This window comes from Pongo abelii, chromosome 4, assembly GCF_028885655.2.
Source record: "Pongo abelii isolate AG06213 chromosome 4, NHGRI_mPonAbe1-v2.0_pri, whole genome shotgun sequence".
NCBI lineage: Eukaryota > Metazoa > Chordata > Mammalia > Primates > Hominidae > Pongo > Pongo abelii.
Window position 1 is genome coordinate 176684061 of NC_071989.2, and position 17252 is coordinate 176701312.

General features: G+C 40.8%; 1 protein-coding gene across 19 annotated transcripts in view; it reads left to right on the plus strand.

Annotated features, from left to right (window-relative positions):
- The window catches only part of TENM2 (teneurin transmembrane protein 2), a 1285801-nt gene that overhangs the window by 825493 nt on the left and 443056 nt on the right, over window positions 1-17252 (plus strand). The window contains exons 1-2 of one of the 19 annotated variants that reach the window (XM_063724374.1): window positions 10513-16086; window positions 16635-16717. The exons of 17 other annotated variants lie outside the window; for them this stretch is intronic. In XM_063724374.1, the coding sequence (XP_063580444.1) occupies window positions 16702-16717 (16 nt within the window). In that variant the 5' untranslated portion in view covers window positions 10513-16086; window positions 16635-16701. Of the gene's footprint in view, window positions 1-10512; window positions 16718-17252 lie in introns of those variants that run through there. One more of the 19 variants, XM_063724375.1, reaches the window with a different exon arrangement.

Here is a 17252-nt window from a genome sequence, read left to right on the forward strand (position 1 = left end):
CTATTTGAACACCAAGAAAGCATGTTTTACAATCTCTTATGCTAATAATGTATTTAAATTTATTTTTTCTAGTTTTTATGATAATAAAATTGCTACAGTGTGAAAAGAAACAGAGAAATGGAAAAAAGATAACCCTTTCTTGCCATAAGCCCTATTTGCAAGAGCCGATCCTCTTTCCCATACTTTGACGTTCTATGCTGAGATCTGAGGGCGTAGAGCATGTTGTGGGTGGTAGAGAAGGAAGAATCTGCTTCTTGGGTTACATATGTCCTAAACTGTAGTTATTAAGCCTATAGTTGCCAGCAAATTGGAACAATAATAGTAATAATCTCTGCTCTTTGTTGACTGTATATTCTGTTTTATTTCCTTTACGTGCATTATCTCATTTAAGCCTCACCATGGGCTGTCTCCCTTTATATAGATTAGAAAACTGAGGCTCAGACAGATCAAACAAAGTTTTCAAAGTCACTCCACAGTAGATGTCAAGGCCAGGGATCAAACCAAGACCTGTCTCACAGTTCAGCCTCTACTTTCAAGAGCACACTTTATCACATCTCTATACAAATGAATCACGGCATGGCGATCAAGGGGCAGCTTAATTGTCAGAGGTCTGCTCCTATTACTAGGAAGAAAAGTTGAAAATATGTGGCCCTAGGAGAAAAAAAGTAAGCTAACATCGTATTTTAACAGCTACCCCAAAATGGCAGGAATAAAAAGCAATTTAAACAAGAATGCTTATGGCTTTGGAAATTTTGAGACATTTTTTAACCACACCAGTGTTTGAGGCTGAATGAGAGGATGAGACAGTGCATGGACATGCTACAGCTTGTTTCACCTTTGGTGACTCTGCACCTGGAAATGAAGTTCACCAGGCATCTGTGGTAGAGGCTGGGGAGACATCCTGACTTGGCTGCTTGAATAAACTTGGAATAGGTCATGATTATATAGCAATTGGGAGGGCGTAAGAGGGGCATTGTCTGAAGTGGTCTCTCCCTCAGCTAACTCCTTGGTGTAGCACTCATGTCACTGAACAGATAAACACTGCCTTCCATTCGATTGTTTTCATGTATCTGTTTTATTAGCTGTCCCTGTGGTTCTCAAAGTTGGTGAAGTACAGCAATCGTGGGAGACACTTATTAAAATAATAGGTATCGGCTCTCTTGAGAAATTTTTTATACAGTCATCCTGAGAAAAGGTTCAGACACCTGTATTTTTATAAAGCTGTCCTGTGATTCTTGGAATGAACCAAATGTGGGATTTGTTGCTCTTTAAAACTATAAGTCCATGAGGGCACTTTGTTTCCTAGCAGCTCACAGAGTGCTTCACAGGGAGAGAAATTCAGCAGATACTTGTTGACTGAAGGAGGGAATAAATGGCTATTGTAGCTTCCTTGAGGTCAACCATGATGAAACTTACCTCCCACAGTGGCAGTAAATAGTGATCAATAACTGTTTACTGATTTATTAGTTTTAAACCTATGTTTTATTTTTTCTTTTTGCTTAGCTCTGAGCAAATGGCTATGAATCTCCTTGAAGTTTTGTGTTCTAAAAGATCTGATGCCTATTTAATGAGGTGAGGTGGTAGGCATAGCATCCAGGAACTGATTTTGAGTAGTTTCAGGAGTTTATTTATCCAAAATCTGAGAAGAAAACCAGTGCCATATTTTGCAAGTTCATTTTGCTCTAGTACAGTGAATAATTGTCCTAGGGGGGACTAGATGGCATAGGAGAATATTAATCTTAGATTTTCATTTCCTATAAAATAATTTCCCACTTATTACATTCAGTGAGAATACTTTGGGTTTCAGGAAATATGCATATTTTATCACAGACAGTCCAAAGTGTGCTCCCAAATGTATCTGAAACTCAGGAGTTAAGAGGGGCAGGTGCAGGCATTTAGGTAAGCCACCGGATGCCAAGGTAGGCTGTGAGAGGACTGAAGGTAGAGGCAGGACAGAGTCACCTAGTGTCGCCACACCTTGCACAGTGTTGTCAAATTTTAGGCTTGAGCTTTAAAAGAAATTTGTAAAAGGAAAATATTAAAAATTAAATGACAACAATAATAACAATTAATGACTAGCATTTTTCAAGCTCCTCACTATGTATAAGGCAATATACTAAGCCCTTTCACATATCATGTCATATAACTGATTTTTTGGAGAACCCAATGAGGTAGTATAGTGTATTATAGGTGAGAGCATCTCAACTAAGGTCGCATTTAAGAAAAAAAAAGATTTTTACTCTTGGAACAGAAAAGAAGTCCAGAGTAGCTTCAGACATGTTAGATTTCACGGACTCAAGTAATATCACAGTGCCCTTCTCTCCCCTGTTACCTTCTCTTCCCTATTGCCTTTCACTACGTGGTAAGGAAGATGGCCCCCAGCAACTCCAACTTAATGTTCTCTGAAGATCAAGTCCAGTGGAAAAGAAGATTCTTTTCCTACAGTCAGGGAAATCCACAATATCATGCTTACTTGTGACATCAACTGCAAAGTTTTGGGGTCCCTAAGATCACTCTCATTTTTTATAATTCACCAAAATGGCTCACAGAACTCACTGAAAGCTTACACTTGCAGTTATGGTTTCTTACGGTGAAAGAATACATATTAAAATGAGTCACTAGAAGATACTCATGGAACAGAGTTCAGGAAAGTTCCCAAAACAAAGTTCCCAGTTGTCCTCTCCCAGTGTAATCATGGACAGGGCTAACTTTTCTGAGTAACAGTGTGTGACAGTACACACAGAGCACTGCCAACCATGATATCTTTCCTGAGCCTTCAAGTCCAGAATTTTAATTGGGGGCTCAGTCACAAAGACATAATTGACTACCCTTGTGGCTGACCATTAGTCTCTAGTCCCTCCAGAGGTCAAGCTAATACTACATGGTCCAAAGACCCCATCATAAATCACATTATTCGACTGTACAGTTTGGCCCAAAGCCCCTAGGTTAAAAAAAAAAAAAAAAAAAAAGAAGAAGAAGTTTTTGTCAGTCAGGATATTCCAAGGGTTTTGCCTTCACCTCCCAGTAGCTGAGGGCAAAAGACTTTTTTTGGGGGGTAAGGTTAATTCTTTACTACACACTTCCCCAGTGTTCTAATAAAAGCCTGGCCTCCATTGTGTTCATGGAACCATCCCTAAAGCAATTGCTCTGACACAGAGATGAACATGCTGATAGGCTAGGCCTAAGGATGGGGCCGTTCACCTTGCCCACAACATAGCACAAGAGCAAGGAGGGGTGATTCTCCAACAAAACTGGACATTGACCAAGATATTTCAGGAGTAAATAAAATAAGAAGACACTAGTCTATGTTAACTCACGGGAAGGCTATGTAGCAAAACTAAAATACCATATTTCCTTTATTTTGATTTGATGTGCTATCATTAGCAAGTCCACAGGAAAATGAACTAAAAGTGACTTAATAAATGCATTTAAAAAAAAAAAAAAGAGACAGAACCTCTTAAAATATGACATGTGTGACTTAGGGAAGAGGCAGAATAATAGCAAGTTGATGAAGAGGCTCTATATGTGATCACTTATGCAAATTTCCCACCAAGAATGAATTTGTCTTTTTCCCTAGGGCAACATGAAAACTCCCTAGAGCAGTGGTTTCTAAACTTGTAGTGCATTAGAAATACCTGGGGAGCTTTTAAAATCCTGATGCCCAGGTCACACCCATACCAGTGAAATCAGAATGTGTAGGAATGGGATCCAGGCAACTGTGTTTTTTAAAGATTCCCAGAAGATTTGGAAACTACTGTAGTAGATACTGAAACAACAGCAAACACTACTAATCTGAATGCTAATTTCCAATATGACCAACCTTACCTAATTAAATGGACACCATTCAATCACTGGTAGAAGAACTGCTCTTGAGTCTCAGCAGGATGTAGTATAGAATCTGAGTTGGAGAAATATGTGTTCAAACCACGGCTTTTACAATTTACTTTTTCATTACACTTACATTACTAGTTGGGCCTTGAGGAAGCAACTTAATCACTTTAAGGTTCAGTTTCCTCATCTGTGAAACAACTGATAATTTATATGACATGGAACTTCTTTTTTTTTGTTTTTTTTGGTTTGTTTTGTTTTCTTGAGGTAGAGTCTCACTCTGTCACCCAGGCTGGAGTGCAGTGGCACAACCTTGGCCCACTGAACTCTCTGCCTCCTGGATTCAAGCGATTTTCCTGCCTCAGCCTCTCAAGTAGCTGGGATTACAGGCATGCACTACCACCTCCGGCTAATTTTTATATTTTTAGTAGAGATGGGGTTTTGCCATGTTGGCCAGGCTGGTGTCAAACTCCTGACCTCAGGTGATCCGCCTACCTCAGTCTCCCAAAATGCTAGAATTACAGGTGTAAGCCACCATGCCTGGCCCGATATGGAACTTCTGAAAGAAAATACATAGAAAGTACCTGGCATAGCAAATGTCAACTTCATTACTTATACTTTTACCTTTATTGTAAGAGAGATAGAAACCCCTTGTCTTTTTTTCCTGTCTTTCAGCCTTTGTTATTTGGGGTTGTTTTGTTTTGTTTTTAATATATCCATGTAGGATTTTAAAAAGTGTATCTTTGTCAATAATGCAAAACTTAAAACTTGTCTTTGTCATTAAATACATTTGTTCCCTTAAATATTGAGAACTTCAGGAGGAGGTGTCCTATTCATTCAGTCATTTATCCACACAATATTTGTAAAGTGTCTATGACAATATTTCATCAATACTAAAATGCACTCATGTGCAAGATGTATCATTATTTTATGTATGAATAAGAGAGGGAAAAACTCAGCCAATTAAACTATGCCGCACCCTCAGTTACAAAAGGGATTCGTATTTCAGAGGTCTTAAGTTGAACAAAGAAATGTATAAGATAACATCAGTGAAATGCAGTCAGTGTGGAATTAATCCTCCAGGATGCTAGGCATAAGACACAAAGTTACACAAGACGCCGTCTCAGTGATGGGGGACAGAAAAGAACCAAGATCCACAGTTGGCTTCAACCCTCTTGCTCCCAAGAAGAGAATCAACTCCAGTTTCATCCAGAGAAAATTCTTTTTCATGCCCCTTTTAGATCATTAAATGTCATACACTGATCACTGTTTCACCTTTGAGAAATACAGTGACCTGTTTAAATGGTCCCATTTTTAAATCACTTTTCTTCAAACAGGGCCAGTTTTAAATGGCTGTATGTCATCCCACCCATGGATGAGAGTGAAAATGGCTCTCATTATTTCAGCAGATCACATAAGCCATGCTGCAGGAGAGCAGGAGGTGAGAAGGTAGAGGGAATTCAATTTGATGATCACATGATCTTTCTTCCCCTGAACCTCCCCATTCAACTGAAGATTTTGTGTTGTGATCCCAAATGGGTCAAAATACAAGCTTGGAAAAGTTTTCTGAATAGTCTTTCTCTATTCTATATATACTTAATACAGATATGCCCCATTTCTCTTTCCTTACGTTGAAGCCTGCTTGGCCAGAAATGTGCTTGTGTTCGCTAATTTTTTTTAAGTAGTTGGCAAAATATGTCCTTGAGTGGAGGCAAAGTATTAGGGAAAGATTTTGGGGACAGGTGTACCATCGATGATTCTGACTCAGCCCATTGAAATGCGATCTTTATATGTAGTTTGGGGAATTAAATTTTGGTGATAGAAAAAAAAAATTCCAAAAAGAGAAAGAGAAACTAAAAATAATAGGCTCTTCAAATCCAAACGAGAATTCTACTAATAGCATCTTGGTGTGCCATGCCAGGCCCATGCTCCAGTCAATAGAGATTTTCTTTTGAAGGTAAGCAATTTAGAGAATGAATCTGCCCTGCCATCTGGTTGGAGGATGGGTGCCAAGGTTAGATCTTTAAGGAAATAATCTTATTAGTCCCTCTTATTAAGGAAGCCTCTGCAGTGAGTAGACTTTGAACCTGCCTGATAAAAAGTAGGTCTTGTCAAACAGCTCACAGCTCCTAGTGAAAAGGTTGAACTTTGTTGGTTTAGATCATCCAATCCAAATGCAAACATGTTTCTAAGCTTCTGTTTGCATACTCTGGGAGAAAAAAAAGACTTCCTTTTTTTCCTTGACTCTGACACTAATAGTATTCTGAGGCATGGCAGCTCCCATGGAAATTACTAAATCACTGTGTTAGTGGCTCATACAGAAAGGCAAAAGTTTCCAGTGTAACTTGAAATGTAAAGCTTCCAATTGTCACTGTTTGGGTCCTTTTATTTCTTTAAATCTTCATTTTTTCCCCTTAACGGAACTTGGTCTCCCCATTTCGCAACCATTACATGTCCATACTAACCCCATCTGGAAGCTGTAAGGCTGAAATTTTGACAGCTTTGTCATTTTCATAGCTGTGAAGGTTGATGTTGAGCTTACAGGATTATTGCTCTCCAGGAATACATCACTACATAATCAAGCGGAAGGTCAAGAGAGGTGGAGAGAGAAAAAAAAACAAAAACACAACTCTAATTAAATCAGGAAGGGCTGACTTGTGCCCTAAGAAATGCGTGCAACTTCAGGGAGAGCCACGCTTGTATCCAAGTGCAACAATTGGCCCCAGTCAGAGGCCGCACTTGTCACAATGGACAACAAAGAAATTGCCATTGAAGCAAGCAGCTCCTTGAAGAACTGGCTTCGTTCTTTGCTTTTACCCTGCTGTTAAGGCCCTTCTCAAATCAGGTTAAGGAAAGGCACTGTAACACATCGTTTCATTAGAGTAATGGAAAGAGGAGAGCAAGCTCTTTTCTTACATCTTCTCCTTTGGTTCCTGAGATTTGTGGCTTCTGGATATCACCCTGGTACATAATGCAACCAGACAATAGTGACCACATAGAATGAAAGACACGTCTGAGACTTATGCTACTGAGAACAGAATTGAGAAGAGTCTTACTCCAAATTTTTGCATGATACATCACTGCAAGGAGGAACTAGACACTGTGTAGAATCCCCAGAGTGTAGAATTCTCAGGTAGGATTTGCACAAACTGTGCATTTTAGTTCAGCAAATCCTACCTGAAACCTACTGATACAGTTTGGATATGTGTCCCCTCTAAATCTCATGTTAAATTGCAATCTTCATTGTTGGAGGTGGGGTCAGATGGGAGGTGTTTGGTTTATGGGGATGGATCCCTCATGGCTTGGTGCTGTCCTTGCAGTAGTGAGTTCTCATGAGATCTGGTTGTTTAAGTGTGTGGTATGCACACTCCCTCCACTCTCTCTCTTGCTCTTGACCCCACCATGTGAGGTGCAAGCTTCTGCTTCACCTTCTGCCATGAGTAAAAGCTCCCTGAGGCCTCCCCAGAAGCCAAGCAGAGGCAGGTGCCATGCTTCTTGTGCAGTCTGCAGAAGCATCAGCCACTTAAACTTCCTTTTTTAATAAATTACCCAGTCTCAGGAATTTCTTTATGGAAATACAAGAACGACCTAATACACTTACTGTGTGCCAAATATTTGTCAAGACGTTAATGGTTCAAATAAGTCACGGATAGAGTTCTGTGTTTAACCCATTTATGCTGGAGGTTGCAGTTTTTTTGTGTGAAAAGTCGGACCTTGGCGATGACCTTGAGCAGCAGGATGTGAATAGCTCCCACCAGCTTGGCTTTCCAATAATGGCGTACTAGGCATATATGGGTTAATAGGGGTTTAAGAGAGATGAGCAAATACTACATATATAAGGTGGGATAATCATAACTGTAAAAATTATTGAGCAGCTACTATGTGCAGGTCACTGGTTTAAGTGCTTTGCAGAGAGCAAATTATTTAATATAAAGTTCAGACTATTATGCCTAGAGCACATACACAAGGACGTCATTTCAGCTGTGGAAGGTAGAGGACATGGAAAGTTCCCTGCAAAAGGGATTTAAATGCATCTTGAAGGATGGATAAGAATTATACCCAATGTTTAAAAAATAAAGGAGTGGAAGATAAAACCTTTCTAAATTTAGTAAACTTCATAAATAAAGACTTAAAGTGTTACATAAGATGAGTTCATCCAATAAAATGTAGTATTCCTGCAGCACAAAGTAAAAAGCAGGTGATAGAGAAGGGGCTGAAGATGATGGAATGTAATGAAGGCTTTGTCTGGAGCCGAGGGAGAATTTTTAAGTAGGGCTGAGGTTCAGATTTCCATTTTGGAAAGATCATCCTAGGGCATTGCTTCTGTCCCTGCTGAAGTGATAATTGGGCAAGTTTGCCATGTAGACCTGGCTTGAAGACAATCCACCCTCCGAGTGCAGGCACTGCCCTTGGAGGGGGCATCTGTGTAGAACCCTCAGGATCAGGCATCCCAGCATTTTATTTGTTGACTTAAATGGGAAGAATGAAGATTTTTTATTTCTTTAATTTATTGGTGAATGCTGCTCATGGACATTTAATGCTTCTGTATCAAGTCAAATGTACCAGGATTTCTTAGAAAGAGTTGCATTCTTTAAGCGCCAGCCTGAATGTGTATCCTGCTGATATCCTTTTATGTCTATGGAAAAGACCCTCCCTGGACAGTTGGCTGCAGCAGACAGTAACTCCTTCTTTGCCAGGCTTGCGCCTGAGGATATTTTTGTCTTATACTCACAGGCCAAGGAGAACCATCTTTCTGAGCAATGCCTATCTTTGATGGCCAGGTGATATGACCAAGGGACAAAGCAAATGAGAAAGGCACTGAGAGGGGAGAGGGGCAGAAGAGAAACAATAATATGTTGTGAACCACAGTCAGGGACCCAATGCCACACAGACTGTTGACCGCATCCCTGGGATTCATTCCACTGAGACTTAGCACTGCAAAAAAGGCAGGCTACAGGGCATAAGAAATATGAAATAATTTATCAGGCCAGAAAGTTATGCTCATTTCCTTTCTAACTATTTTGCTGCAGGCTAAACATTCCTTCGTGCATCTGTAGGGCAGCTGCTGGAAATACAAAGGTTTGTATCCAGCACTGGAAAGTGCCCGACTTTCCTGGCCACCTTTGCTGGGGGTGGAAGCTCTGTTTCTTCATGAGCAGTGGCTGGGCCTCTGCGTTCTGAGGGAGATGTGTGCATCCCAGTTAGTAGAGATGAGATGAGGTTGTAAGATTGTATGAGTCTCCAAAATGTTTCCAGCAGTGAAATAAAGAAGTGAAGCCAATCCAGATGAATGATTTGGGAGGCTTTCAGAGGAAGGGGAAATATTACATGTCTGCCCAGGGTTCTGAAAAAGGGCCCTTTTGCTGAAGAGCTTACAAGTTCTGCACACACACACACACACACACACACACACACACAGTGGAACTAAGGTCAGCACTGGAAACCACTGTGCTATGGCAGAAAGAGTGTTGCAGTGTTGGAGGAGCAGGGAGAAGCCTGTCTATTGAAAACTTGGGGTTTGCTTCTGGGCTTGCAACTGTAGCAGCATTTTTTTTCCTCTCTCTATTCCTCATACCATGCCATGATACAAAGCAAACATTCCATTGACAGTATGTTGACAAATTGAAGCCTTCAACCACTGGCCCAGTCAGCAGCCTGAGCAATCAGAGTTCCAGCCTCCCCCTCCCTCTCACTGCATCCCCTACTCCCCAGATTTCTCGGGAACAGGCTATGCCCCCAGTTGATCATTTCAGGTCTGTGGAGCTTTCATAAGTCCCAACCACAGATCAGCTTTCTAAATTGAGCAGGTGATGAATTTTTAAATCCTTGAACCTCTACTATAATCATCTTTCCACCATCCTACGTATTACAATGCAGGAAGGCAATAGATGTGTTTTCTTATGGCTCTGGCAACGTGAAATATTGGTAGGGACGGGAGCATGGGCATCGTGTTGAGGTTCGTCTACAATGAAGGTAGGAGTTCTCATCCCAGCTTCTCATCGTCCACCTTTCTTTACTTACACTTAGGACATGAAGAAAGCACCATACCTGTGATGCTCAAGGCTAGTTCAATGAAAGCTCTTAAAAAGCCGTGCAATGAAATCTGTCTAAAAAGGTCTTTATCAGTCTCCAGGGGCCAATTGCTAATGCAGCTAATACACGTTTGATCTATACAGATGATTTTTCCTTTGTCCTCAAGGGAATCTCTACAAAACACTTTGGGTTTACGTGGTGCCAAGCCCAAGTAGCCTGTCGGAAAATAAATAGCATTTTAACACATTCAAGCATCAGTCCCCAGGATGAAAAGTAGCACGTAGGCTCTTCTCTGAGTTTTCTAGCTGGGCTATAGGACATAATGAAAACTTAATTTTTAGAACATTTCTTTTCCTAGTGACATTTCACTCAGAGGCACTGCATTCTGAAGGGGAAAAGGCACAAAGCAGACACTCTGATTCAAAAAAAAAAAAAGAAAGAAACAAAAGCAATAAAGCAAAGAAGAATAAAATTTTATCTAGGACAGTGTTTCCAAATGCATATATGGGTGCCATGTACCAATCTGTGTGGTGTAAGTATGCAAGATATCCTTAAGAGGCACATGGTTGAAGTTTTTTTATTTTAAAAAAAGTTTTAATATTTATTTATTGTAATATATTTTAGGAAATATATATTACATACATATATATAGATATCTATATAAATGTAGTTATGTATAGCTAGCACATCCAAGCTGTGATTTTATGGATATTATTAACTAAGATGAAACTGAAGTCAGAAACAATAAGTCAGTTTGCAGAAAAATATTAAGTAAAGGAAAGAATTGAAGACTAGATGAAACTGCAGCTCCAGCAACTCCAGTCAGGAAGGGTTGGCTAGAACAAATACCCACAATGTGTGAGGAAATGGCTAATGTGGGAAATGCTGATGGAGAGAAATTCCCCATGTGTTAATAGAGGAGGCAGAGCCAGCTCTGCCTTGGTCAGTGGGGATGAGTGTGAATCTACTTTTCCTGGAATGTGTCTCCCTACAGAGACGTCAACCACAACAGAATTCCTGTGGCTCCTGCACACAGTTCTCTGTTGTGTGAAGTTTTGTTTTCTTTGTGGTTTTAAGCAGAAAATCACACATGTTCATGCTGCCTCAATCTGACATGTCGTATTAACCCTTTTCATGTGACTTTCATAAGGCAGGATATTGCAGGCCACTCAGGAGATGTGCCTTTCAGAGAAGGATTCCCCTCAAAAGAGTGGACGCTGCACTGGACTTAAGTGAAAGGGGAGAGTTTGTAACTATCCCATAATATGTCTGAGCCCATGAGAGAAAGATGATAGCAGCTCCTAGCTACCAAGTCTTCAGTATCTTCCAGGTATGACATATTAAATCTAACCCCCAGATGAGCTAAGTGAACCGAGCACCATTATTCTCATCATTGTATCGTTGTATTTATGGGGAGGCTAAAATGGGAGACTTACACAGCTAGGAAGAGATTCAAATACAATTGTGTCTGACCACGAGGTTGGACTTCTTCACAAGTTACAATAAGAGGCCATGCTTCGGCTGTGAACACTTCTGGGGGATGGCCTCTCCTATAGCTTTGGTTCTATCCACAACAGAACCTATGTAAATCCTACAAAGCCTTCCTTAGAATAATGCCCACAGTGACTGTCCTCCCCAGCAATAGGACATCACAGAACAAGAAAACATTGACTATGATCTTTTTTCTTGGAAAAGGGTGGGAGAGTCAGGGGGATGGTTCATGTGGGAGAATGAGAGGGAAAATAAAATAATGAATACATATAGATGAGAGGGATGCTCATGTATACACTGGGAGTCCCATGTATACACTGGGATTCTCTTCACAGGTCTGTAGTGAGCCCCTACATGACATTGAGAAGATCTCTTCTTTCCCCTGATCTTTTTTGTTCCCTCCATAGTATGAGGGGTTTGGCCTAAAGGATCACTTAAGTCCCATTATGATCCTTTGTGTGTGTGTGTGTGTGTGTGTGTGTGTGTGTGTGTGTGTGTGTGTTTCTCCTCTGATGTAGAATAACTCAGAAAGAGAGAGTTGCCCTGGAGAGTGGTTGCTAAAACAATAGGGAAACAATAGAGAAACCTTACCTTCACTGGTGACTCATTCAAGAAAAAACAATAGAGCCACATTATCAATCATAAAGGACCCCAAGAAGTATACAGAAGACACCTCTTTCCGGAGCAGAAGGGAGGGGAAGGTGTGGGGAACATGGAGCCACACTCTACCCCCTTCCTGTATTCCCTTTGATCTCTCTACCTGCTTCTTTCTTGGCCAGCCACAACTTAGAATCAACCAAGTTTTTGAATTAGCTTGTATAGACAAGAAACATGCTATGAGCCCTCCTTCTAAAGACCTTACCTTTAACTTCAGGAAACAAGATGACTGCTTTCTCCTGCTTCATTTACAAAAGTTATTCAGATGAGGATTATACAGTTTCTGAATCTTCTCTGCCACTTTAATTTTCTAAGCCACCAATTTAAAGATAGCCTGAAACAACTGTTCTGCCCCTGTGGAAACAGGAAGTGGATGCCTCAGGCAGTTCCTCGGGTTGCTGTGTTGGAAGGAATGATATTTTCTCAATTCTGCCGCCAGTGAGACACAAATTCACCTCAGCAGTGCATATTTAGAGACATTCATCATTAGAAATTGAGTGGGAACTTCCATATGGAAAAAAAAATCCTAGAATTTAAAGACCACCAAGAGTGCCTACTTATTATTTATAGAGACAAAGAAAGACCTGTGTTTTATAACAAGCATTCTTAACTCCACACATTGTAAAAGTACAAATGGTCCAGCAAAGTCAGAATGACCCGGGTGAAGTACACCTTATAAGACAAGAAATGTTCAACTTAATGCTGGCTATACCATTAGTATGTACCATGGAATTATTACATAGTAAATAAGGGAAAAATAAGAGAAATGCTAACTTAATGAAGCAAAATCATGACTCGTATTAGAAAGTGATTAGCTGAGATCTGTGCAGTGAATAAAACAGGGCCTTGTTACAACTTGATTTGGTTGATGTGTTTCAGAAGGACTCGTAATTCATGTTCCAGCTGGAGAAATAGCTTCAGCGAATGATGCAACATATCATATTTTTGTTCAGGTGTTTTGACAGGAAGCAAACGATAGAGTTTTTTGGAACTCTAATTGAGAAAAGGATCTTAATGATGTTCACGCAGTCCAGTGTCAGGATATAGTGTGCTGATATTTCCTAGAGGAGAAAATGTTGTAGAATCTGCTTCTTCTGAAGATTTATAATTTTGATAGCCTTTGTTTATGTAAGCAAGAAGTGTGATTAGTACTTCAAATAACTGCATGTTCAAGATCTCTTTTGTTTGTTTATACAGAAAAGGGTGCAATTATCTATTTAACTATATCATTAGACAAAAATATATGGAAAAAACTTCTGTATTCTTCAAAGATATTAAAAACTTGTATGTGTGATGCCATCTTATGAAAAGACAGCCTTTATAAAATATGAAGAGTTTGAAGTATTGCTTTTCTTACTCAAAAGATTTAGAAGTGGCCATCAAAACCATTAGATAGTTAGATGGCTTAACAAACTGTGAAAAGTAGAACATTTTCTCTATAAAGTAGGACCTTAAAATCAAAATTTAAAGCAATCACTATCTGAAAAAAAAAGTGTTCAGTAAAAAGTTAAATATGGGTCATGTAAGCTCAGTATTAACGCAGAGAGGCTGGATTGAATTGAAACCAATTTGTCGGATAGTGAGATGAAACGCTGGCTATGAGTTCCACTGGTTTTACCTTCAGCCTTGTGGGGGAATGGTGGGGACATTTGATAGGAAGTCAGTCCTGTGTGTTCCAGCCCAGCTCTGCTGGGGGCATGAATTTGAGCAAAGTCCCTTCATTTGTCCTGTCACCTTTGCCCTCCTTCAGGAAATGCCAGTTTTGCATTAGATTGGAAGCTCTCAGCCTCTGTTCCCTGTAACTTGGGAGACGGGATGTATAGATAAGAAGGAGGAAGATTCTAGAGGGTGCGGCTCATGGTCACTTTCTTCCCCCCATCTCCTAAACAGCAGCCCTGTTTTGGGTATCAAAAATCTGAAATAGTGTTACTTTACAGTTAAATCAACAGAAAGTTGTTCAGTTGATGTTGAAAACTATGGAATCTCCTTTTTAAAAAGGTGACTTTCATGATCCTCCTCTTAATGCTCTCAGTTTTTATACTCTCTTTAGTTTTTATTGACATCTCTGTCATGGGGCAGCTCGTCTAGACAAGTTTATTGAAGGCAAATGATAGTGATGACTACGGTGCTTTGCACGCAGATTGTCAATAACAATCTGGTTGTTTGGGGAGCACTTAGAGATGTGGTTCATGCATGTGTGAACCTCGTCCATTGAAGTTTTGTGCCATTTAACTGATAACATTTTGAAAATTTATAATAGCTGAGGGTTATTATAAGCTCGTAAGATGCTAGGCACAGAGCTAAGTACTTTACATTTCTTACTGAATCCTCGAAAATAATATGATATCATTACCCATAGTTTCCAGATGAGGAAACTGAGTCTCAAGGAGGATGAACAACTTGCCCAAGGCCACGGGGTCAGCATATGACTGGCAGACCCTTAGGCCTTCCCACATCACAGCACTCAGGGCAGTGAGGGTGTCCCAAGGGACCTTTGCTGAGACTTTTAGCCTGAGGTCAGCTTCTGAGTTGATTATGACTTAGTTATTGGAAAAAGGTATAATTTTCTTCAATAATCTTCATCCCAAGGAACAGTCTCTGTTCTCATCACTCCAGTTAGTTGCTTTTAAACCCTATTCAAAAAATTACAACGCAGGTTGAATTCCTTAGTGGGGAGGACAAGAGGAACCACTTCAAGCTGAGAGCGCAGTTGTTTCCAGATGTGGCTAGGGCCTCCTTAAAGGTTAGTGGGCTGGATAACCCAGCATTCTGGGCCTAGGGAACCAACACACCCACGTGACATCATCCCACAGGGCAATCTGTATCCTTTACTTTTTGCCATTCATCCAGTTTTCGGGTAGCTGGGTTGTATCATCGTGTGGTGTGTGACTGTGTGTGTGTGTGTGTGTGTGTGTCTGTGTGCGCGTTCTGTGTGTCTGTGTGTGTGTCACCTCTGCCTGCCAAGCAGGGACTCTCTAGCTAGACACTGGGGAAATTCCATAGCCTTCTCACTACTCCTCCAAAAGAGGAAGTGCCTGTCATCATCTCACCTTTACCGTGCCAGGGTGCAGTTCATTCTGCCTGTGGCTAACATGCCCAGCTCATAATGAGCTGTTGAGCTATAGAGAAGGGAAATGGCGGACTGCAACTTGGAGAATTGTTCATTTTGCTGAAAAGGATACTTGAGGACAGAATCATTGCTCTGCTTGGCTAAATCTGTGGTCTTCCTGTCTAGTGCTGTGGCTTCAATGGGGCACCAAGGAGCACTTGTGGAGTGAGTGTGATTGCTCTCCATCCAGCTAGGAAGGTTAGTCATGTCACCAAATATTCCTTACTTCCCTTAACAGCCCATTCTAAATCAATCTTCCATGAATTCATCAAAATGTTTTTTGTATTGCCTCAACTTTGCTGCTTCCATGTCAATTTCCGCAACCCAGGGAGGCCACATGAAGGGCATTTCCCAAACTGTTATCTGAACCTTCCTCCCTGGAGTGTCTTCTGCTCACTCCAGGGAAAGAGTCCTTTTCCCTGGGCTCATTTGCTGTGGTGGCCATATTTTAATTCTCTCTTGGCTTCTAATAGATGAGTTGGGACACGCCTCAAAGTGTTTTTGTTCCCTCTGAAAGAGGTTGAATCAGGGAAGAGAGGGGGAGAAATATATGTGGGAACAGTGTAATTGTATCCATGAGGATTCTTAGTAATCAGGATGCCAGTGTGTGTTTTCCAGAGCCTAGAGCTGACATAAATAATGTAGCGTACCTCGCTTTGTGCAGGCTTGCTGAGGAATGCTGATGGAGAAAAAGCCAAACTGGGATCTGAAGCTCCCGGCTCCCGGCACAGCCTTTAAAATCCTTTTATTGAGTGGTACTTTTGAAACTGCAGCCAGGACCTTGGCGGGTTGGATGTGCCAGGGAGAAGCCAACAGAGGAGGAACTCCGGAGGAAGGTGCCTCACTTGGCTTTTGGAGAATGAGAATCTGGTGCGGCCTGGATGGCTCCAGCTAAGATTGGTTAATTTCATTTTGCGTTCCTAATCCTACAAGGAATAGGACATCTCCGTCAAGGCCCTGAGAGCCGGGTAAGTGTATGCAGCTGTTGCTAACAAGATATGCCTGGCCCCTCAAACATAGTTAAAAGCATCTTGCTAGCCTTTTAGAGCCTCTTGCCTTAATGGGAAGAGACAAATGAGCTTTGCGGGACAACTAACCCCAAATGAAGTCCTGCAGCTTAAGCTCATTTAAAGGCAAAATGTGCATTGGGAGAGGGAGAGGGACCACAAACGCCACAGTTCATTTGCAGGAAGGAAACAAATGTGTCTTCACGTGGGATTTTCACAGGAGGTCTGCCAAGCCAAATATCCAACTGAAACATCCTCCAGATTTTGATTTACAGTGCAACTTAAGCCTAGTCTTGGCCATAAATGATAGAAGTGAAGGAAAAGGTGGGGAGTGGGGGGGAAGGAATAGAGGGATGTTAGAAATAATTCTCTGTTGTAGAGGATCTTCAGGGACAGGCTCTGGGCATTTAGTGAAAGAGACAGCGATTCCTTTGCCTATACTCTGGTGGTTTAGAAAAGGACCTCAGGGAACATTTGTTTTGTTTTGTTTTGTTTTCCTTTTGATTAAGGCATTTGGGGTCCAGAAAAGAAGATTAAAGCAGGATCCGTTTAATTTATTTAGTTTGCCTCACAGACATGAAGCTTCAGAATGGTAAGTGCCAATTACATTCCTTCCGATTTGGGTAAACTAGCTGGGAGAGGGTTCTCGCAGAGCAAGGATCTGTTCAAATCTGGGCTGTTTTACAGTTTTCGGCCAGTGATAGGAGCTGCTGTGTAAACACAGAAAAAGCATACACGACAAGTTTGATTGGGAAGGAAGGCTTTGTGTGACTTGTCCTTTTTGGGGATGGTTCTCTGTTGTCGTTGGTTTGACAATTATGGGATGTCCTTTAGAAACCATCTATAGCACACTTAAATTTACTTGACAAATGTAAACATGATCCAGTAGTTCCATCGTGGGAAAGGAGTATATATTTTCCTCTTACTTTGCTACAGATTTGTTGTTTTCTTCTTTCTCCATTTAAAATATGGAGTGTTTTATAAAATAGTTTTTGGAAATTTTTTTTGTTATGTGATGTTTGCTATAAATGTATTATTACTAAGAACTCTACAAGACCCTTTCAATGATTTCATTGAACTGGTAAGGAAAGGAGTATGTTTTTGTCTGAGTTTCATTCCATCCTCTC